The 20745-nt window shown below is 56.3% G+C and overlaps 2 protein-coding genes across 2 annotated transcripts; both read left to right on the top strand.

The window, feature by feature from the left end:
- Nucleotides 1-18: 18 nt before the first annotated feature.
- On the top strand, nt 19-4561 carry PYGO2 (pygopus family PHD finger 2). Its single transcript, XM_067037184.1, has 3 exons — nt 19-678; nt 1059-1108; nt 1752-4561. The coding sequence occupies exons 1-3, from the start codon at nt 576-578 to the stop codon at nt 2817-2819; spliced, it is 1221 nt and encodes a 406-aa protein (XP_066893285.1). The 5' UTR covers nt 19-575; the 3' UTR covers nt 2820-4561.
- An 850-nt stretch (nt 4562-5411) lies between these two features.
- Nucleotides 5412-16163, top strand: PBXIP1 (PBX homeobox interacting protein 1). The gene is made up of 11 exons (XM_059063969.2): nt 5412-5483; nt 7832-7918; nt 9235-9361; nt 9843-9907; nt 9981-10146; nt 11798-12031; nt 12160-12183; nt 12474-12556; nt 12641-12772; nt 13381-14615; nt 15138-16163. The coding sequence occupies exons 2-11, from the start codon at nt 7868-7870 to the stop codon at nt 15217-15219; spliced, it is 2199 nt and encodes a 732-aa protein (XP_058919952.1). The 5' UTR covers nt 5412-5483; nt 7832-7867; the 3' UTR covers nt 15220-16163.
- The last annotated feature ends 4582 nt before the right edge of the window (nt 16164-20745 follow it).

The following is a 20745-nucleotide window of genomic DNA, read 5'->3' as shown; positions in this document are numbered from 1 at the left end:
AGGGCGCGGCGGGGTGGGGAGTGCGGGGCCATCATCCAAGGAGATGTTCATGTCTGCCGCTGGGGCCGTGGCGGCGGGGTGGGATCGCGGCCGGCCGAACTCCAGGCGGCTCGGGCTTCCCGGGTGCGCGCTCACGCCCTCGCGCACCTCTGCGGCGGCCCCTCGGCGGGGGATGGTACGGCCCAGCCGCAGAGCCCACAGCCGCCGCCTGCCCTAGTGAGCGGGCACGCGGCGCTCCCGGGCTTGGGACGGCCCCCCGCCCCAGGGTCGTGCCTTGGTACCGCCCTGCCTGCCCGGCGCTCGGGGGAGGGTGTGACCCGGGCCTCGCTCCCCCTCCTTGCCGTGCGCAGTGGTGGCTGCCACGCCGAGTTCCGGTTCCTGTGGCTGCGGCCGCGGGCGGGCGGTGAGGCTAGGCGAGAGTGCAGTTGGCGCCCGGGCTCGCCGCCCCCGCCTCGCCGCACCTACGGCTTGCTGCCGCGCGGGGGCTTGCGCCGCCCCTGCCTCCCCTTCCGGGCCATGGTGCAACCCCAGGGCGCGTCCGTCCCCCGCCGCCGCTGACCCCGGTCCCCCACTCCATGGCCGCCTCGGCGCCGCCCCCACCGGACAAGCTGGAGGGAGGTGGCGGCCCCGCACCGCCCCCTGCGCCACCCAGCACCGGGAGGAAGCAGGGCAAGGCCGGTGAGAGCGCTGAGGGGGCTTGGGGCTGGCGAGGCCGAGAAGTCGGGGACCTCGGAGGGAGGGCTGGTGGGCGGGAGAGGTGATGGTCCTCTGGCTGAGGGCCCTGAAGGGAGGGGAGGCTCAGGTGAAAAGGATGGGTGGGTGAAGCCCTCGCTCACAGATTGCGGATCCTAGAGTTCGGGGCACCTGGAGTTCAGGAGCCACTTGGGAGTTTGAGGGTATCAAGAGATGGGGCGTCTCATTTGAAGAAAGAGGCAGCTGAGAATGTAGCGTCCAATTTTTCAAAGTAAAGTTAGAAGAGTTCCTTATATCACGGCTGCGAGAGAGGAGGTTGGGGAAACCTCAGGGAAACTTGTGTCTGCCTTTTACTACTTTTCCAGGTCTGCAAATGAAGAGCCCAGAAAAGAAGCGAAGGAAGTCAAATACTCAGGTGAATGGTGGTTGGTGGTGGGGGTATTCCTAGTAGCTCCTTTGGGTTCTCTGCTCTGCGTCTCCAATGTCTCTACCTTGCATAAGCCGCAGGGAGAAGAGAAAGTTGTCTTGCTTGTTCTGTTTCTCGTCCTTTCCTTCAACTTCATAACAGATTTTAGGGGTAGGGGTGGGGATGAGATAGTTTGGCCAAAGGTCTTATCAGTCAGGATTAGAATTATTCTCTCCCCCGTTTGTGCTGTCGTGTTTCCCACATGATAACAGCTACCACTTACTGAACCTTTTCTAAGTGTCAGGGATTGTGCTAAAATGCTTTTAACAATTTGGGGAGATGGGCATTGTCACTATTTTACAGATGAGGAATCTGAGGCTTAAAAAAGTTAAATGCCTGCTGCAGGGCCTTGAAGTTACCCAGTGTCAGAGCTAGGATTCCAGCGTAGTTCTGCCAGTTTTCAAAACACAGTGCACTATGCTGGTTCTTCTCTCCACCCTCAGTTTCTTTGTTGCATTGTAAAGGCCATCTTGATTTAAGGTCTGAGCTGGCCAGTACCAGCCTCCAAAAATGTGTATTGTGTTTCTGATGCTCTCTTGGGTTAGCTCTCTGTCTCCCTCCATGACCCTCTTTCCCTCCTGTTTTCCCCCAGGGCCCTGCGTACTCACATCTGACGGAGTTTGCGCCACCCCCGACTCCCATGGTGGATCACCTGGTTGCATCCAACCCTTTTGAGGATGACTTCGGAGCCCCTAAGGTGGGGGCCGCAGCTCCTCCATTCCTGGGCAGTCCTGTCCCCTTTGGGGGCTTCCGTGTACAGGGGGGCATGGCAGGCCAGGTACCCCCAGGCTATGGCACTGGGGGTGGAGGAGGCCCCCAGCCTCTTCGTCGACAGCCCCCCCCTTTCCCTCCCAACCCCATGGGCCCTGCTTTCAACATGCCCCCCCAGGGCCCTGGCTACCCTCCCCCAGGCAACATGAACTTTCCCAGCCAACCCTTCAATCAGCCTCTGGGTCAGAACTTTAGCCCGCCTGGTGGGCAAATGATGCCAGGCCCCGTGGGGGGATTTGGCCCCATGATCTCACCCACCATGGGACAGCCTCCCAGAGGGGAGCTAGGCCCCCCTTCTCTCCCCCAACGCTTTGCCCAGCCAGGGGCACCTTTTGGCCCTTCTCCTCTCCAGAGACCTGGTCAGGGCCTCCCCAGCTTGCCCCCCAACACAAGTCCCTTCCCTGGTCCGGACCCTGGCTTTCCTGGCCCTGGCGGTGAGGATGGGGGGAAGCCCTTAAATGCACCTGCTCCCACTGCTTTTCCCCAGGAGCCCCACTCAGGCTCCCCGGCTGCTGCTGTTAATGGAAATCAGCCCAGTTTTCCCCCAAACAGCAGTGGGCGGGGTGGGGGCACCCCAGATGCCAATAGCCTGGCACCCCCTGGCAAGACAAGTGCGGGCTCAGGGCCCCAGCCTCCCCCAGGCCTGGTGTATCCATGTGGTGCCTGTCGGAGTGAGGTGAACGACGACCAAGATGCCATTCTGTGTGAGGCTTCCTGCCAGAAGTGGTTCCACCGCGAGTGCACAGGCATGACTGAGAGCGCCTATGGGTTGCTGACCACTGAGGCCTCTGCTGTCTGGGCCTGCGATCTCTGCCTCAAGACCAAGGAGATCCAGTCTGTCTACATCCGCGAGGGCATGGGGCAGCTGGTGGCTGCTAACGATGGGTGATGCTGGCAAGGTGCCCAGGAAGTGCATACGTTCCTCCCTGCTCTTCCAGGGTGGTTGTTTTCCTGTCTGGCTCTTGGTCCTTGTTTCCACTGGCTTCCCATCCCCATGGGGCAGAAACACAATGGCTCCTGGGGGCAGAAAAGGAACTGAGATGGGCAGGCAGAAGAGCCTGGATTGGTCACTTTTCTGGAAACTTATGTGTTGAAATCTACAGAGGTCCAGGAAACCAAAGCCCTGCCAAGCAGAGCCATTTTTGGTGGCTATCTCTGGAGGCCTAGGGGTGTGGCTGCAAGAGAAGAGAGGCTGGAGGAAGATCTGAAGGGCAGGAGTGTCCCCTCTACAGATGATGGATACCCCCAACACCTGTGCCTAACACTCCTATCTAGCCCCCCAGCCCCAGCCTTAGTTTTTGGAGTCCAATATTAAAAGTTTCTGGCCAGAGGAGTTGGGGGTCTCTTCCCATCTCTGCAGTAGCCCTTTCATGGGTGCTGGGAAACAGCTTTAGGGAATGAATGGAGATTTTCCCCTTTTCTTACCTTCCCCTTGCCTCCTCCAAGACCTACCCAATTCCTACCCCCTCAGAGAACCAAATAGCTTGAAGAAGCAGGAGAGTACGTGGCTATGGCAGTTTCTTGGTGATTTGGGGCTTCAAGACAGTAGGTAAGAGATGCTGTCAGGACATATCTTCCTCATACCAAAGTCACTGGTCCTTTCTCAGACTCTCTTGTGCTTTTTCCCTAATGACAATATTTTTGCTAAGAATTGGGATATGTGGTCTGACAGAGCAGAATATTTGATGTTTGGACTGTCCTGGAAGCCTGGACTTTGGCTGTACACGCTCCCCCATCTGTTGCACATTATTTGCAGCGCTGTTCTTCAACCTTTGGCGCCTTTACTTCCCTGCTTCCCTGGCTTGATTGAAGGAAAGCTTGAAGAGGCGGAGCCCTTATACCTCATTTTTTCTCCTGATGGATCCCCTGTCTCAGCCTGTGGGTGGGGAGGTGGCAGGACCCTTATTGCCATGGTACTAAAATGCAATCCAGAGCCTGGATGTTTTTTGTTTCTCTCTTTCCCTATTATTCTGTATATCTTCTCCAGCCTGGTGATCTAGCTGTTCTCATTCCTCTCAGCCAGGGTCCTGCACTGGGCTTTGTTTTTATTTTATTTTGTAAGCACTGCCTGCCAGAGATGGGCCAGCGGCCTGATCAGGAGCCCCTTACAGCTGCTGTCTCTTCCTTACAGCTCATGCACACATTCCTCAGTGGGGTGGGGAAGGCAGGCTTGGGGTGTGACCCTGAGAGGAGCTGGTGTTCCCCTGCCCCCACTTCTCCCGGGACCCTAGCGTGTGAAGAAAAGACAAAGGTATACTGCAGAACTCTTTTGCCTACCCAGGTGTAGCATGCAGCCTCTGAGGCTGTGAGAAAGAAGGGAGCGGCCTCTGGGCCTCTCTCCAGTGTTCCCTGCCGTGGAACAGCAGAGATGGTAGCCACCCCCCCGCCCCCTGCTGAGCTTTGTGTTGTGTTTGTGGTTCTGTTTGCCCCTCTTTTATTCGTTGCTATTTTTGTCGTCTCCCCCATCTCCGCATTTGGTAAGATGGCTCTTGCTGCGGGTGGGGGGGGGCGTGTCCCCTCAGTCCCTCTCTCCCTCTCAGTCCACTGCTTTTTGGAAGGAAGCGGGGGTGGCAGAAATGTGGTGGGGAAAGTTTTGTACGGTTGGGTTAATAAAATGACTTGGAAAATCCAGACCAGGACTCCTTGCTGTTGGGGTGTACAGGGTTGGCATGAGCCAGTCACTGCTGGTCAGGATGGTTGCAGGGTGAGGATATGTATCCCTCAGGGTCCCTGGAGGTGGGAATGGCAGAAAGACTCAGGCCCCTGAGCTGACCCTGGTACAAACCGCGGGGCCCAGGGAGGCCTCTTGGCTCCACCTCTCCCCCTGTGTCCCTGCTGTGAGAAACAAGTTTCCTTTCTGAGCACGTTCCTGGGCCAGGCTTGGAGCCAAGCAGGAGCTTTGGCTCCAAGGCTTCAGGGAGACAACTGCCTTTAGAGCTTCTGGGGTTAGCGCCCGCACTCCTACTCTCGAGTTGTTTGGGTTAGGAGTCGAGCGTAGCTCCAGGGGTGGGGGAAGGGGCTGCCTTGGTCTAGCAGATTTCGTTTTTGGATGCTTTTCAGACCCCCATCCCCCTTTGAAAAAAACAGCGGCATCCTTAATCCGCACCGGAGCAGGGTAAGGAGAGTGGCAGGAGGGCTATTTCTAACCCATAATTTGCCACTCTCCCCACCCCCATCCTGCAGCTGTCTCTGTCTGTCCTGGAACCAACCAGCTCCCTTGTCCTGGAGATGTGACCCCTTGCCTTTCAGTTTTGGGTCTTCCCTCCAGAAATTGTTTAGACACTGGGAAAGGAGGGAAGGTGACCCAGGATTCAGTTTGCTGGAAGTCCAGTGTCCCACCGGGAGGTAAGCCCAGGTTTAGGGGCTCTGCAGGTACCCCCTCCCCTCCCCTGGCTCTCAAGTTTAGCTGTTATTGGCCAGAAGTTTCCGCCCCCTCAGGGAACTTGACTTTCCATTGGCCAGTCCCCAGTCACATGACCTTCCTTTCTCGGGGCTGTAAAGCTAGAGAGCCAGCAACAAGTTCAGCTGAAGACTGAAGCAAGAGCTGGGTCAGGTAATGCCCTAACGGGGAAGGGGCCGTAGAGATCCGTAAGAGAGGAAGGATGGAGGAGAGAAGGGCAGAGCTCTGAAGGGTTGGGCTTCACCGAGGATCTGCAGAGCTGTTTGTTACTTCTGGGCTGGTGGAAGGGGGATCATGGGCGGCCGTTTACAAAACAGAAACTTGCTCTGGGTCCCCCAGACAAGTCCTAGGTCCTTTGCGTTAGAGGTTTGGGGGAATAACTCTTAGGGGGGTTGAAATTAGCTGGATGAGACTTCCCAGCTTTCTACAGAGAGGGAGAGCTCCCCCTTTAGCTGCCTTTTAGAAACAGCACAAGTCCCTGACAGTCCTTACAGGACGTCTTTGTTGAATCCTGCCTGAATGAAAAGAGAGGGAGTAGTTGGAGGTGGGTTTTCTTCCAAGAGGTTGATGAGAAGAAAGAGATCTGAAAATAGCAGGGAAGGGTGGAGATTAAACAGCAGAAGGAACTTCCTAATAAGGCGGTGAGATGCTGGCTTGGGAGAACTGGGAGATCTTTTGGAATGCTGGGTGAACCCAACCAAGAGAGAGATACCAACCAGGGTTTGGAACAGACTGTCTTCTGTTTGGGTCTCAGAAGTGTTTGTCTTAATGACCCAAATACCGTTGCTGGTTTCCATGGAAACAGTGTGTCTGACATCACCCTGGTTGCCATGGTGCCTGGTTCTGGAGGACCTGAGCAGGCTGTACACAGCCAGGGATAAACAGGGACTTCAGACCAAGCTGCTGCTACTTCCTTCCTGCCACCACCTGTTAAGAGTCACACGCAGCAACTGGGGATGGGGAGATGATGACAGAATGGCGGGGTTGGGGCCTGAGACCAGAAGGCAGCACAGTGATGGTTCTGTGGATGCCTGTAGAAACCGGCCAGGGGTGTCCTGTTGGACGTGGTGTGGGGAAGTCACTGCAGCCATTCTCCTGTCTCCTTGTGGGATGGGTGCATGTGTCTGGGAGGCATGGGTTTTGGGGGATGCTGTGAGGGGGTCCTTCATCTGTCCTGGGCTTGGATCTTGATTGGCAAGGACCACAGGAGGTTTTTAGGGCACTGTGTAGGACTCACACTAGCTCAAACAGAAGGGGGAATTGTGGTGGTTTCCCAAGGTAGAACTGCCACACTTGTACCCCAACCTCACTTCCTTTTACCAGGGTTTCCTTTCAGAGTCCTTTTCCACTTGCCACCTTTCTAGTCCGTCAACAAGCAGTCATGTAGTCTCCTCTAAAGGATCACAATCTGAGATTCGAGGGGGTCAGCTCCTCTATCCCTCCACCTTTATGCCAGGTCCCAATTGCCAGCCTGGGGGAATAGTCTAGTCCATGGATGGAGGGGTAGGTCCCTCTCTTCTTATCCTGCCTTGTGTCAGGCTTTGGAAGCTGGAGTAACTTCCCACTCCCACTCGGCCAAGTCAGAGCAGATTAGCAGGGGTTAGGACCACAACCCTGATTTTTGTCCATGCTTTGCAAACTGTAAAGTGCTTTATACATGATAGCTGCCATAAATCCCTTTTGCCAGTCACCTTCAAGTTCCCTAAGATGAAATTCTGGAGTTTACTAAGAAGGGAAACAACTTAGAATGGAGAGTGAGAGTGACAAAGAGATTTACTAAAGGTACATTCAGGTGGATCTAAGCTATGCCAGTTGTTCTCAACCCTGGCTGCACATGAGAATCATTGGGAGATTTTTAAAAAATCCTTGACTGAGCCTGACCTTTGAACACAGTTGTATCAGAATCTTAGGTGATTCCATTGTGCAGCCAGTGTTCAAGACCCCTGAACTAGACCACAGAAAAGACTTATGGTGGGTGATGGGTGGGTGACTTGGGGGTGAAGGAGGCCATTAAGTCTTCTTTTCTAGGCCCTGGGGAAGAAGGTGGTGATTATGGGGGAGGCTGGGGAGGTGAAGGGAGGGCTGGGTTGTTCCTCACTCTTTTTAGCTGTTCATCATCGGCAAGTCAAGTCAGCCAATTTTCTGGCCTTCATTTCCCTTCATTTTCCCTGACTATAACATGAGAGAGTCAGCCTGGATTTTTCCCAAAGCCTTTCCAGCCCTATGCTTCTCTGACCTTTCAAGGTCAGTTCCATTTCCCAGTTTACCAAGGGCTCTTTCAGTCCCTGGCAGAGGCACGCTTCACTGTGGCTGTTGGTACGTTCTGATTTGAAAGGCAAATACTGCCCAGAAGAGCTGAGGTGTTGGGGTCAGAAGACGAACCAGGCTGGTTGTGGAAGTGGCTGCCCAGCCCTTAAACCTTGGAACCCGGTCGAGGCTGCTGTCTCCATCCTGCCTCCCCTGAAGGGAGCTGGGGTCCTTAAGAAAGACTTTCTCTGCAGGTGGCAGCCTCAGTAGCCTTGGGGACCTCAGCAACTATGGCCTCCTGCCCAGACTCGGACAATAGCTGGGTGCTTGCCGGCTCAGAGGTAGGAAAAGCAGGCCTGGGAGCCACATGGAATGGGGGTTCCTGCAGGGCTGGGCTGCTTGCTGGGTCTGTCCCCTTCCTTGGTCTTGGTGATCATGTGCATCACCTCCTTCTGGCTGTTAGAGGAACTCTAGTGGCAGGGAGAAGGCCATCAGGCCCTAGGAGTTAGGTGTTGGGACTTGGACCATGCCTTGAAAGAAGGAAATTGCTGGGGTAAGCTGTGAGAAGCAGGGAAGATATTCTGGTGGGGAGACCAGCATGAGCAAAGGTTCCAAGGCAACAACAGGAGAGCCCTGTTGGGGGAGACCAAGGAGGTCCATTGGAGGAGGTGGAGACATGGGTCAGACGGTGTTGAAGTGAGGTTGGGCCAGAGCCTGGGAACCTCCAGAAGAGGCCTGAAGGGCCTGGCTCAGGCATTCGGGCCTCCTCTTTGATGGGAAATCATGGAAGGGCTCTGAGTTGGAGGGAGTCAGGACCATCACTGCCTTGGGCAGAGGGTGCAGCCACTGTGTGGGCTGGGCGGGAACTGGGGGAAAGCGTTTTGAAGGTCCTGTAGTCCAGGTTGTAGTTGGTGGAGTGGGAGCCCAGTAGACTGCTGTGCCCTGAAGCCACTGAGAAGGGGGCCAGCGGGATTGGGGGGCTGAGTGTCTGGAGAAGGTTTATCAAGGGCTTGGTATGTTCATACTGCAGGGAGGGAAGAAGGTGAAGAGCTTGAGTTAAAGGTGTCGGGTTTGAGTGGCCTTAAGGAGGAGACCAGTTGGGGGTGAGGGAGCTGCCCTCAGGATGGTGCTGGAGCAGGACCCATGGACTAGGGCTGGCCGGCAGAGGGGACGGACACCATGCTTCCAGCCAGAGCCCTGGCCCCCTGTTGAGGTGCCTTTGCTGACAGCTGGGGGACCTTGGGCCAGTTGTTTCACCTCTTTGTCCTCCCCTGTAAAAGGGGAGTTGTGATTCTTGCCTGGTAGGAGGGACCATGAGAAAAAAGTGACTTGAAAATTGTGACAGTGGTCCACCGCCTTGGTCAAGTGGTGGTTCTTCATTTAACAAAAACTTGGCCTCCGGAAGTTCTCCGAGCAGCAAGTGAGGTTAGGGAATGGCCAAACACTGCGTTGAGCTGAGATGCTGCAGTGCCAGCTGACCCCCACCCCCTCCCCACTTTGGAGCAGCCCACTACTGAATGTATTATATTTTTGTGAGATGTGGGTTGAGGTCCCTGAGCAGTGCAGCTGGTCCCAGGCACCCCAGTAGAGCACCCCTTGGTTTCGTCCTGCTGTCCTTCCTCTGGAGCAGCCCTTCTGCCTGTGCCCCTCCCCCCAGAACCTGCCTGTGGAGACCCTGGGCCCTGAATCCAGGATGGACCCAGAATCTGAGAGAGCTCCCCAGGCCCCTTGGAGCCCGTCCAAGGCAGCTGCTGAGGAATTATCTGGGACCTTGGATGGAGAAGGTAACAGGGCCCTACTGAGGGTGGGGTGCAGCCACCTGTCCTCCATGTTCTGGTGTTTCCCAGTTTCCTCAGGGAGAGGGAGGCTGGTTGGTCTTATTTCTGGCATTAATCTTAATTTAAAACCTTCCCTTGGGCTTCCCTGGTGGCGCAGTGGTTGAGAGTCCACCTGCCGATGCAGGGGACGCGGGTTCGTGTCCCGGTCTGGGAGGATCCCACATGCCGCGGAGCGGCTGGGCCCGTGAGCCATGGCTGCTGAGCCTGCGTGTCTGGAGCCTGTGCTCCGCTACGGGAGAGACCACAACAGTGAGAGGCCTGCATACCGCAAAAAACAAAACAAACAAACAAAAAACCTTCCCTCATTCCTCCCTGGCTTTCTCCTGCCCCTTCCAACCTGGTTGGGGCCTGTGGGAGCCAGAGGGCCGTGTAACACATTCCGTTGGGGGGTAGTGGTGTTTCTCCTTAGCCTTTTCTCCTGCCATAGAGACCCTGTTCCAGAGTGAGAGCTCCCAGTCCAGGCCCATTCTGCCAGAGGAGACTGAGGCCAAGGTGAGGACCTTCACTGGGGGAAGGGTGGGAAATGGGGAGGGCCGGGAGCTGCTCATGGCTGTGTCTGCATCAGGATGTCCTGGAAAGTGATGATCGTGGAATGGAGCCCCCTGGCCCAGGAGACACAGAGGCCCAGGGAGACTTGGAGGAGACCCCTGAGGCAGTAGGCCTGGGACCGGACACACAGGACCTGGAGGATCAGAGTCCCCCCAACAGCCTGCCCTCATCCCCCCAAACAGGTGAGAGTTCTCCTTGTCTCCCCCTGTCACTATCCTAGAAGGTGTAGGAGTGGGAGTAGATATCGCTACTGAGCACAGCTCTGGGTCAGGCCCTAGGACTTAGCAGCTTGGTGCCCTCCTTAAATTGTATCAGTGAAACCTCACCACCACCCCTCGGGACACTGAGGCTCAGGTTAAGTCACACAGCCTGTAAGTGGCAGGGCCTAGGTCTGGTCGACTCTTTTGTCTCTGCCGTGGGGCCTCCTCTTTTCTTGCCTCTAGATTCAACTCTCATTCCCTGAGTCCCTTCCGTGTGTCAGCTCTGGGGAAGGAGGTTGGCTTCATGGCCTGTGTAAGAGGTGGACTAGACTGAGCCAAGATGCAAGTCAGACCTATGAGGGGTGCAAAAAAGGAGGGGAAGGGTGGTCAGTCATGGGACAGGTCGAGGGGAAGGGAGAGGCAGGGACAGCTGGGGAAAGGGGCAACACTGGAGGTGTCATTTGAGTGGAGCCTTGAGCAAAGAGTAGGATTCTAGTCAGTACAGTAGGAGGAAGAGAACATTCCAGGCCAAGGCTGCAGCATCAACAAAGAGATGGGGCCCCCTGTCCTGTGCTGAGGAGTCTGTTTCCAACGCTGGTGGCAGAGGAGTGTATGAGTCCATCTGTTGAGGGGGGACAGGGTGGAGGGGGAGGCCGGGGGCTGGGGCCATTTAGGGGGCAACTGACAAAGCCGAGGAAGACCTGAACTAAGGCAGATACAAGGTGAGTGACATTGAGATGTTTAGGTGTCGAGTTGTCTAACTGTCTGCGTGTGGGATGAAGAGGAAGGGCTGAGGTTGGCTAGGTGGGAACAGGGGCGTCTTTCCCTGCAGTGGGGGAACACCAGAAGAGAACCAATTTGGAGGGCAGTGTGTTGAGTATTTGGTCCCCAGGGACACCCAGCTGGGAGTGGCCAGGAAGCAGTCAGACGTCCACGCCTGGAGCTCCAGGGAGGCCAGGTTGGGAGTTACTGATGCGGGACTCATCTGCTCTGCGGGGAAGCCAGCGGGGTGGGTGAGATAGCAGGTGACTGTGTGTACGGTGAGAAGAGCAGAAAAGCAGAAATGGTGCCCGGGGGACCTCTGCCTCTAGGACCAGGAAGAGCCAGGGACTGAGCGGAGGCACTGGGAAGGAGTGGCCAGGGTTCGGGCAGAACCCAGAGCCGGGAAGGTGCTCCACGTGACACGTGTGGGAGGAAGGAGTGCACTTTTAGGGTGAAAGCTGCTCTTGTAGTTTGCAGATTGAAAGGACTGGTCTTCCCCCAGATGTAGAGAACAAACATATGGACACCAAGGGGGCAAAGTTGGGGGGTGGGGTGGTGGTGGGATGAACTGGGAGATTGGGATTGACATACATACACTAATATGTATAAAATAGATTACTAATAAGAACCTGCTGTATAAAAAATAAATAAAATAAAATTCAAAAATTCAAAAAAAAAAGAAAGGACTGGTCTCCTGCCTCCAGACTGGGTGGGGGTGGTCACTGATGCCCTGGCAGATGTGGGCAGGGTCTCCACGTGCCCCCTCTGTGGTCAGGGCTGGGGGCCTCTCGTGTTTGCTTCTGTTTCCCGTCTCTCTGTATGTCTCATCGCTTCCATTGCTTTACTGCCCTGTCCCCATCCCTTCCTCCAGCTTGGATCAGGGAGGAGGCCCACTGCTCCAGCAGTGAGGACGACACCGACATGGATGTGGAGGGTCTGCGGAGGCGGCGGGGCCGGGAGCCCAGCACTCCTCAGCCTGTGGCCCCCCTGGGTGTGGAGGACCAGGCTGGGGGTGAGGGTGCGGGCAGGGAGCTGGGCATCTCCCTCAACATGTGTCTCCTTGGGGCCCTGGTTCTGCTGGGCCTGGGGATCCTCCTCTTCTCCGGTGAGTGGTCCCTCTTCTGATGAGGCCTTAAGCCTCCACTCTGGCCCCTTCTGCCCTCCTGCCGCACTTTCACTCCATTCCACCCCCTCCTCTGAGGGCCTGACCAGACTCCTCTGTCTGCATTTCAGGTGGTCTCTCAGAGGCTGAAAGTGGTGAGTGAGGACGGGCCCTGACTGGTTCGTGTCTGTCCCCTTCCAGCCCTGAGGGAGGCTGATGGGAGCAGTTCTCTGGGTCAGGAGTAGGGATGCTGGGGGCTGTACATTTTTTGCTCAGTTATAGGTCTTGTCAGCTATTCAGGGTGACCCTTGACCCTTTACCTCGCTGGACTCTCAGCCATAGGGCGGGTCCAGGGCAGGAGGGTGACTGTGTGTGGGGGCGGGGGGCGGGGAGGAGAGGGCTCTGTGTGCCTTGGGGCCAGTTTCAGGATTTCACTTTCCCACAGGGCCCATGGAGGAAGTGGACTTGCAGGTCTTCCCAGATACCGGCTGGGATACTGAGATGCTGGAGGCTGAGGGGGATGGGCAGGCATGTGTGACACTCTCCATTGGTGTGAGGGGCCTGGTGGGGGAGATTCAGGGCTTCGGGGGTGACTGACTCCTTTGCCCTTAGGATGGGCTAAAGCAGCAGGTGCAGACCTCAGCGCCCCCTGACAGTGTTCCCAGCCTGCAGAACATGGCCCTTCTGCTGGACAAGCTGGCCAAGGAGAACCAGGATATCCGGCTGCTGCAGGCCCAGCTGCAGGTGGGCACAAGCAGGAGGGGGTGGGCTAGACACCCTCCCTAGGCCAGGTGTCTGTCTGTCCTAGTGTCCTCCCCCGAAAGAAGTTTCCTGTGTTCACCCACACACCTTGATCCCCTCCCTTTCCCACTATAGTGAAGTCATCTTCTCAGTTCTCTGTTCTTGTCCTGCATGCTAAGGGTTAGGCCAGGACTGGCATACCTGCTTCACGTGGCATGCCACCTCTGCTTGATTGGCATGGTCCGCCTGGATCATTGTGTGGAGAAGGATTTGAAGAACATGCCAAGGCTCAATGGGAAAGAAGTGCTGAGATCAATTAATAAAGTCTGCTCTGGGTATGGGAGGTGGAAATTGGGCAACGACAGCCACATCTTGGCTATCTTTTGGTGAATCAGAGAAGTGTGTGCTTAAAAAGGACATAGAAGCTGAGGGCTGTGATGGAATTTGGGGATCCCAGGGTCTGGTGAAGGGTGCAGATGGGGCAGGGGATGAGAACCAAATCCTCTGAGTTTCCCAGGCCATAAAGTCTATGATAGAATGGAATCAGGGTAGAAGGCACTGGGGCTGTCCTTGACACCTCCTTGTGCTCTCCATCCCTACTCCCATTCCAGGCCCAGAAGGAAGAGCTTCAGAGCCTGATGCATCAGCCCAAAGGGCTGGAAGAGGAGAATGCCCGGCTCCGAGGGGCCCTACAGCAGGGCGAGGCCTCCCAGCGGGCTCTGGAGTTAGAGCTGCAGCAGCTGCGGGCCCAGCTCCAGGGCCTGGAGGCTGACTGTGTCCGGGGCACAGATGGGGTGTGTCTCTATGGGGGCAGAGGCCTGCGGGCTGGCAAGGTCACCAAGGAGCAAGGCCCAAGGGGGCAGGTGCCAAGCCCTGGCTTCCTGGAGCAGAAGAAACAGCTAGAGGCTGAGGCCCAGGCATTAAGGCAAGAGTTGGAGAGGCAGCGGCAGCTGCTGGGGTCTGTGCAGCGGGACCTGGAGCAGAGCTTGAGGGATGCGGGCCAAGGGGACCCAGCGCATGCTGGCCTGGCTGAGGTGGGTCACAGGCTGGCCCAGAAGTTGCGGGGCTTGGAGAACTGGAGCCAGCGCCCTGGGGTTCCTGCCAATACCTCAGAGACCTGGCATCAGGAGCCTCACTTCCAGAGTTCCAGGGAGTGGAGCAGAAAGGAAAAGTGGTGGGAGGGGCAGAGGCACTGGAAGAAGACTGACCACTGGAAACAGAAGAAGGAGGAATCTGGCCGGGAAAAGGAGAAGAGCTGGGGGGGTGAGGAGGACAGAGAGCTAGTGGGGAGGTGGAAGGAGGGCAAGCCAAGGGTGGAGGGGTGGGCCAGCAAGAAGGATGGCAAGCGACAGGGTTCTAAGGAGCCCCCCAGGAAAAGTGGGAGCCCCCATTCCTCCAGAGAAAGGCAAAAACACCCTCAGTGGAAGGAGGGGGCTAAAGACAGGCATGACCCCATGCCACTCTGGGCAGAGCTGTTGAGGCACAAGTACCAGGCACCCCAGGACTGCTCGGATGTGCACGAATGTGCCCGCCAGGAGGGCCTGGCCTTCTTTGGCATGGAGCTGGCCCCTGTGCGGCAACAGGAGCTGGCCTCTCTGCTGAGGACGTACCTGGCACGGCTGCCCTGGGCTGGGCAACTGACCAAGGAGCTACCCCTTTCTCCTGCTTACTTTGGTGAGGACGGTATCTTCCGCCACGACCGCCTCCGCTTCCGGGACTTTGTAGATGCCTTGGAGGACAGCCTGGAGGAGGTGGCAGTGAGACAGACAGGTGATGACGATGAGGTGGATGACTTTGAGGACTTCATCTTCAGCCACTTCTTTGGAGACAAAGCACTGAAGAAGAGGTGGGCAAGCTGTGGGGGAGTTGGGTCGGTGGGACAGAGCAGGAGGCAGGAGGTGGTGGTAGGGGGTATGAAGGAGCCAGGGCCCTGAGCTGGGGCGGGGTGGCAGGGTGTTCTTCAGTTTGAGGTTTTATCTTTGCTTTTAGGTCTCCCCTCCCCCCTAGCCAGTACTTTTCCTGTCTTCCCTTGGGGTCAGAAAGCTGCCTGTGCTCACCCCAGAGTGGTCCTGGGGAGTCCCCTTCTGGGCTGAGGGGATTTTTCCTCCCGAGTTACCCTGTACTGCCCATACCTGCAAGAGAGATTGCATCCCACCTTCCCGCCTGCCCAGCTGGGGCCTTCATTCTGGGAGACCAGGTCTGGCCACACTCCCCTCCCCCCAGTATGATTGGTGGTGACTGACTGTGTCGCCTGTCTTAGGAGGAACAGGGTCCCCTCTCCTCAGGGAGCGCCTTCTCATCATGTGGATGTGCCGTTGTTGTCTAAAGGCCTCTTACTGCCCACCCTCCCCCCCATGCCTCTCCACAGGTCTGGGAAGAAGGACAAACACTGGCGGAACCCCAGAGTTGTGGGACCCAGGGAGGAACACAGCCACCAGCCCCAGGGCTGAGGCCCTGTGCTGTCTGTCCCCTGGGAACCGTTAAACTGCCACCTCCCTTGGCTCATTTGGTGTCCTTGGATATCCTTCACCGAGGAGAGCGGAAATCACCCAGCCCCGCACTGAAACCACTTTTGCTAGAAAAAGGTCTTAGCTAGACCTGCCTTGCTATCTATGTAAATGTATGCAAATGCTCAGGGTCCTGGGCCATGACCCTTGCAGCCTGATTGTGTCACGCCAGTGTGAAGGAGGGGAAGAGAAGCCTGTTTTTTGGGGGGTGGGGAGGAGGTAGGGGGGATGGGGGCAATTCTAATTCTGAAACCAGAGAGCTTTCCTCCGTGTGTGTGTGTGTGTGTGTGTGTGTGTGTGAGCACGCGTGTGTGTCGGGGAGGTGGGGGGAGTGGGCCCCTTGGCTGCACGCACTGACCCGGACCCCCTGGCATTTGACTAGCCTGGCTGGCTGGGGGCCCAGCATGAGGGCTTCCCCTGGTGTTTTGTTAGATTTGGAAGGAGCTGGCCCCAGGGGGCTGAAACCCCCTTTTAAGCCTTGTTGCTCACCTCCCCACGTGAAATGTAGACTCAGATCCCAACAAAATGCTGTTGGAGCTGTGACATTGGGTGGAGGCTCTGTCACTTGGGGCTGTTTCTAAGCACAAGGGACATCCACACCCACCACCTTGTAGGCACTGGTACTCACCTTCTCCCATATACTCCTCTCCCTCGCAGCAAACCTCAGGCCCTCTGGGCTGGAGCTCCCCATTTTGCTCACAGCTGCCTTGGCTGCACCCCTGGGAGATGTAGAAATATGCGAATGGGTTTTGGAGTCTGAGCCTTGGGCTCAAATCCAGTTTGAGTGATTTGGGGCAAGTTAATCCCTGGGAGCCTTGGGTTTCTAATCCTCAAAAAAGGAGACTGAGGGGCTGGAGAAGAGATTAAATGAAGCAGTGTAAACCAAATACCTGTCTTGTGTTTGGCACTCAAAAGTGATTTCACTCCCTTCAGGGTGTGGAGGAGGGAGGAGAAGGGGACCCCCAACCCACCCCCGCACCTCCCCCAGGATTGGGGAGGTGAGGGAACCACTAGGTGGTGCCTCGGCTCCACATTTGCTCCAGACATCACCTCCCTCACTACTTAGTACCCCAAATCTTGGACCCCCCCCCACCCCCCTGACTTGGGCTGGCTCTCTGGCTAGCTCTCCCAGGAAGACCCAGATTCCCCTGGGCTTCTCTTTAGGAAGTTCTTCCTGACTGGGATTCTTGATTGGCCTGGAAAGCCCCTTGGGAGTATAGGGGACAGAATGATGGTGTGACTTCAGGCCAGGTCAGAGGAGTGTGTTAGTAAAGCTGAGGGGGCCTGCCCAGAAGGGGGCTGTCATTGAAAACAAGTGCTTCTGTAACACTACGACTGATGGGCCACTCACTGTTGAAAGGCTTTAAGTGTATTAGCTCATTTAATTCAGCTGTGGGGTGGGGCAGGGCAGGCTGGGCATGGAACTGAGGTCCATCATTCAGCAAACATTTACAGTCTATTGTGTACCAGAGGCAGTGAGGCACTGAGAATACAGAGGCGTGTTTAGGAGTTTATAGTCCAGTGGAGCCTGCTTTCTGCAGCATGAGGGACTGCAGTTAGACCTAAGGAAGAACTTCCTCCAAGGCAGAGGGTCAGTGAAATGGGGCTTTAGGAAAGGAGTCTTCTATTTCTGGAGTGAGGGTCAGGAAGAGCAAGTACAGGTTGGCCCAGGGCCAGGGTCTGGATTTGGCATCCTGGCTTTGTGGACCATTGTCCACATGAGGAGGCCTATTTTACTCGGTTCACATTGGTCACCTTCTGCAGGTGCTCAAAATTTATGCTGCCTGGATTCAGGCTAGGCCTTAGGCAGTATTCCGTGTCCTGGGCAGGGGCTATGTTTAGGGGAGGGGACACAAACTGGCCCCCTGGGTTCCCAGAGGGTGTGGGCTGCTTGGGGCTTCTCAGTTTCATTTCTAGGGCCCATTTCCTTCATTTGCATAACGAACTCTCAGGGACGCTAGGAAGTTCCCCCAAGCCCCCTCCTCTTTCTTAGCTACTCAGGAAGTAGATATGCTGAGCTGGAGGTTTCTGACACTGCTGAATCAGGAAGAAAAAGCCATGAACCCAAGGGGTATGTTGGGGAGGGGCCAGGACACCAGGGACACTGGCCATTCTGGTTACCCTGTCTCAGTGATCCTTACACCCAGCACAGGCCATGAGGCCACCCTCTCCGTCACACCCATGCACCCACAGCAGCACTGGTAAAGTGGGGGGACCCCAAGTCCCAGATCATAGGATGCTCTCTGGGATAGGCCCAGCATGTGGAGATGAGCCGAGGGAGGCTGGAGCTAGGGGACAGTGCTCCCTCCTTCCTACATGGCCGGGGGACAGCTCCTGGCCATGCAGGGGCGGGGAGAGCCTGTGTGTAGACCCCCTGGACTCTGCCACATGGCCTGGCTTGGCCTCCAGGGTCTGGTCTGGGCCCTTCCAATTTAAGCACTTGGTATTTTAAGCAGTTGGCTCTTCTGCCCTTTCCTCTGGGAACTTCCCCAGCTAAGAGCTCAGCTCTGGGGTGCCTTCGGGGAATCACTGGAGTTGCAGCCCAGTGGGTCCTCTTGGGCCTTCCCCTCTCAAATGGAAAAATTCTGCTTCCTTTGGCCAGTTCCCCAAACTTATTTCCCTGCTGTCCCCCAACCTGCTGTTCCTCCCTCCCATCTCTGCCCTTCATTCTTCAGCCTCACCCCCTTTCCCATTGCCCTCAGCTCAGCCTTCTCTCACCACTGCCCCCTCCAGCCCTTACCTCGTTCAGGATCTTCTCCATCCCTTCCTGCCTCCCCAGGTCCTCCAGGCCCCAGCTTTTCCCTCCTGCCTTTCACTCCCACCCATCCTGGTGAATGGGGGCATGGGGGTGGTGGCTAGAGTGCGGTGGTGGTCACCTTCCGGCCTGCGCCATGCCATAAGCTCCTTGAGGGTCAGAGGCATATGTTCCTTTTGAGAACCACTCCCAGCCCCCTCTGCCGGGCCCAAGGACATGCTGGATTGGTGGGCTCTTGCCATGGGAACCTCCCAGGGCCACCCTGGTGTCGGGACGTCTCCTCCTCCCATCTTGTTCTGGGTCACAGACGTTCCACTTCACATGCTCACAGAGAGTCTAGAAGGGACACCGCAGGGTGTGGGTATGGGGCTGTTGCCCTGAACCCAGACAACATCTGGTCCCTCCTCTCTGCTTTCACCACTCCAGCCGTCTGAGCCACAGAAGCTCCTTATTACTAATTCTTGGTGAGTTGTCCGAGTTCCCTATACCTCCTCTGTGAGCCTTCCCTTAAGGTTGCTGCCCATCTCTCTGGTAGCCCTTGGCTTCTGGAATAGGCCCTGCCCATATAGAACCAAAGCAGGCCCCTTCCCCGCTCACCCATTCTTTATCCTGGGCCAGATCTCTTCTAACTAGACCTGTGGCCCGGGCAAGCTTTCAATCGGGGAAACCGTCTCCGGTCTCCACCGTTGCGCACCTATGGGCCTCCTTGCTTTAGGGCTAGGCTTTCTCATCACTGAAGTGAGACTGTGGATCGCGCCTCGCGGGTTGTTGCGATGATGGAGTGAGTCACCCAAAGACAAAGGAAAAGACTTTTAAACTGTCGAGTACTGTCAAAAAAGTTTTATTTTTATTTTATTAACCTATAAGGGGAAGCTGAGGCCTCTGTGAGCTACTGATATGGGAGCAGAGGGTGTTGGTTCCCAAACCATGTAGTAGGAGCTGGTGGGGAAAAGATGCCAACTAGCATTCAAGACCCAACACTGTGCTAGGTGCCCGGGGGGACCACAATCCTTGCTCCTGAAGCTAATTGGATTAGTTTAACACTGAGCAGAGTTTTAAAAGTACTCTCAATGGTGCCAGGGAGGTGGAGAGGAAGGAGCGGGTGACCTTTGAGCTGGACCTTGAAGATAATAGGATAGGTGATGGGGAGGGGATTTCAGACGGTGGAACAGCCCGGTGGTCAGACGGTGTTAAGTTCATGTTCCTGTAAGGAAGCAAGTTCTCCCACAGGCCTGCCTGCAAGTCTAAGGGGGAGCTTTACCATAACAAATGGGGAGGGGTGCCACTGAAGGCACTGAGGGGCAGGGGGCATGAAAACGGAGATATACACAGGTGCAGGGCAGCTGGCAGCCGGAAGGGTGGAATAGAGAGATGTGAAATTGGAGGTAGTTAGGAGGTGTCAGCCAGCAGCTCAGGAGGGAGATCTCGCAGGCCTGGTTTAGAGCTGTGAATTAGAATGGACTGGCCTTGGATGGGACAAGGACAAGGGAGAGGGAGGAGTCAAGGACACCCTGAGCTTTCCAGCCTCATGACAGGTGGATGACTGCATCCTCATGCAATATCAGGAAAGAAGGAGGAAAGGCCAAAGCTGGTTTTGTAGGGGAGGGGATGGGGGTGAGGAGGAGGTGGGGTGTGTGGGCAGGGTGGGGACGGGAAGCTGCTGGGCTTGATTGTACAGGATGTGGAATAGAGATAGAGCCAGCCTCCCGGCAGGTCTAGCCTCTGCTCCGTCAAGTTGCACGTCCCCACCTCCCAGTCCTTGTGTCCCTCCTACCCCCCACCCCATGCCCACGTTCCTTTCCAGGGCAGGGGCCCTTTGGAGAAATTCTTACCAGTCTGTACACTTACCTTTACTGGGCCTGATGGGAGACACCCAGCAGTGGGGAGTGACTCGTCCACTGAGGTCATCACTGAGACCCTTTTCAAAGTCAAAGCAACAGGTCATCATCAGGTGGGGCAGGATGGGCAGAAACCTGAAGCCATGCACTGTGCAGAGGGAAGTGTTAGACGGCCCCCTTTGGAAGCTCAGTCACTCATGGGCCAAACAGATCTGCCAGAAATGCTTGCTCATCTGGAATGTGGCCTGGGCCCTCGTGGAGGCAGTTTTGTAGAGAGGGCCCAGTGCAGGAACCGTGGCATGAGGCCTGCAGAAAAATAGGACACCCCTCTCATCTCCCAGGGCTGGGAACTTTCAGAGCCTTTTCTCTACCTTTTATCTCATGGCGTAGACCTTAAAGAAGGGAAGGCCACGAATCTCTCTCTTTTATACAGATGAAGAACTGAGAGTGAAAGAGGAAGTGACTTGCCTCAGGTCCTATCATAGCTGGACAGTGACAGTGGAGGAAGACTGGCTCCCGGGCAGCCCGTAGGACACCAGTGGGCATTTGAAGTGTCTGGAACTGCTGCTTGCCACACCCTCTCCCCCAGAGCTGACCCAGGGGTTGGAAACAATATCTGAGCTCCCATCTGTGGGTCCCTTTAACCAACTCCTCCTCCCTGGGCCTGTGTGTCCCCTACTTCAGCTACTTGTGGCACCTGGCCCTGGAGGCATTTTCTCTCTGACCACCAGCTGCCACCTGATTGGCCCCAGCTTGTGGGTAGAAGGCCAGCCCTGGAAGGTTCTGTCATGAGCGTCAGTCCTACCTCTTTTGTTGTTCAGAGGTGGAAACTGAGGGCCCGAGAGGGAAGTGACTTGTCCAAGGTCACAAAGCTTG

Source organism: Kogia breviceps, chromosome 1 (genome assembly GCF_026419965.1).
Source record: "Kogia breviceps isolate mKogBre1 chromosome 1, mKogBre1 haplotype 1, whole genome shotgun sequence".
Classification (NCBI taxonomy): Eukaryota; Metazoa; Chordata; class Mammalia; order Artiodactyla; family Physeteridae; genus Kogia; species Kogia breviceps.
Note: the sequence above shows the minus strand (reverse complement) of the source record. Positions and strands in the feature narration are given on the sequence as shown.

Coding starts and splice junctions, on each gene's coding strand:
- PBXIP1 (XM_059063969.2), top strand. CDS start 7,868: ATGGCCTCCTGCCCAGACTCGGACAATAGCTGGGTGCTTGCCGGCTCA. Junction 12,032..12,159: donor GGGGATCCTCCTCTTCTCCG/GTGAGTGGTCCC, acceptor TCTGCATTTCAG/GTGGTCTCTCAGAGGCTGAA. Junction 12,557..12,640: donor AGGCTGAGGGGGATGGGCAG/GCATGTGTGACA, acceptor CTTTGCCCTTAG/GATGGGCTAAAGCAGCAGGT.
- PYGO2 (XM_067037184.1), top strand. CDS start 576: ATGGCCGCCTCGGCGCCGCCCCCACCGGACAAGCTGGAGGGAGGTGGC. Junction 679..1,058: donor GAGGAAGCAGGGCAAGGCCG/GTGAGAGCGCTG, acceptor CTACTTTTCCAG/GTCTGCAAATGAAGAGCCCA. Junction 1,109..1,751: donor GAAGGAAGTCAAATACTCAG/GTGAATGGTGGT, acceptor GTTTTCCCCCAG/GGCCCTGCGTACTCACATCT.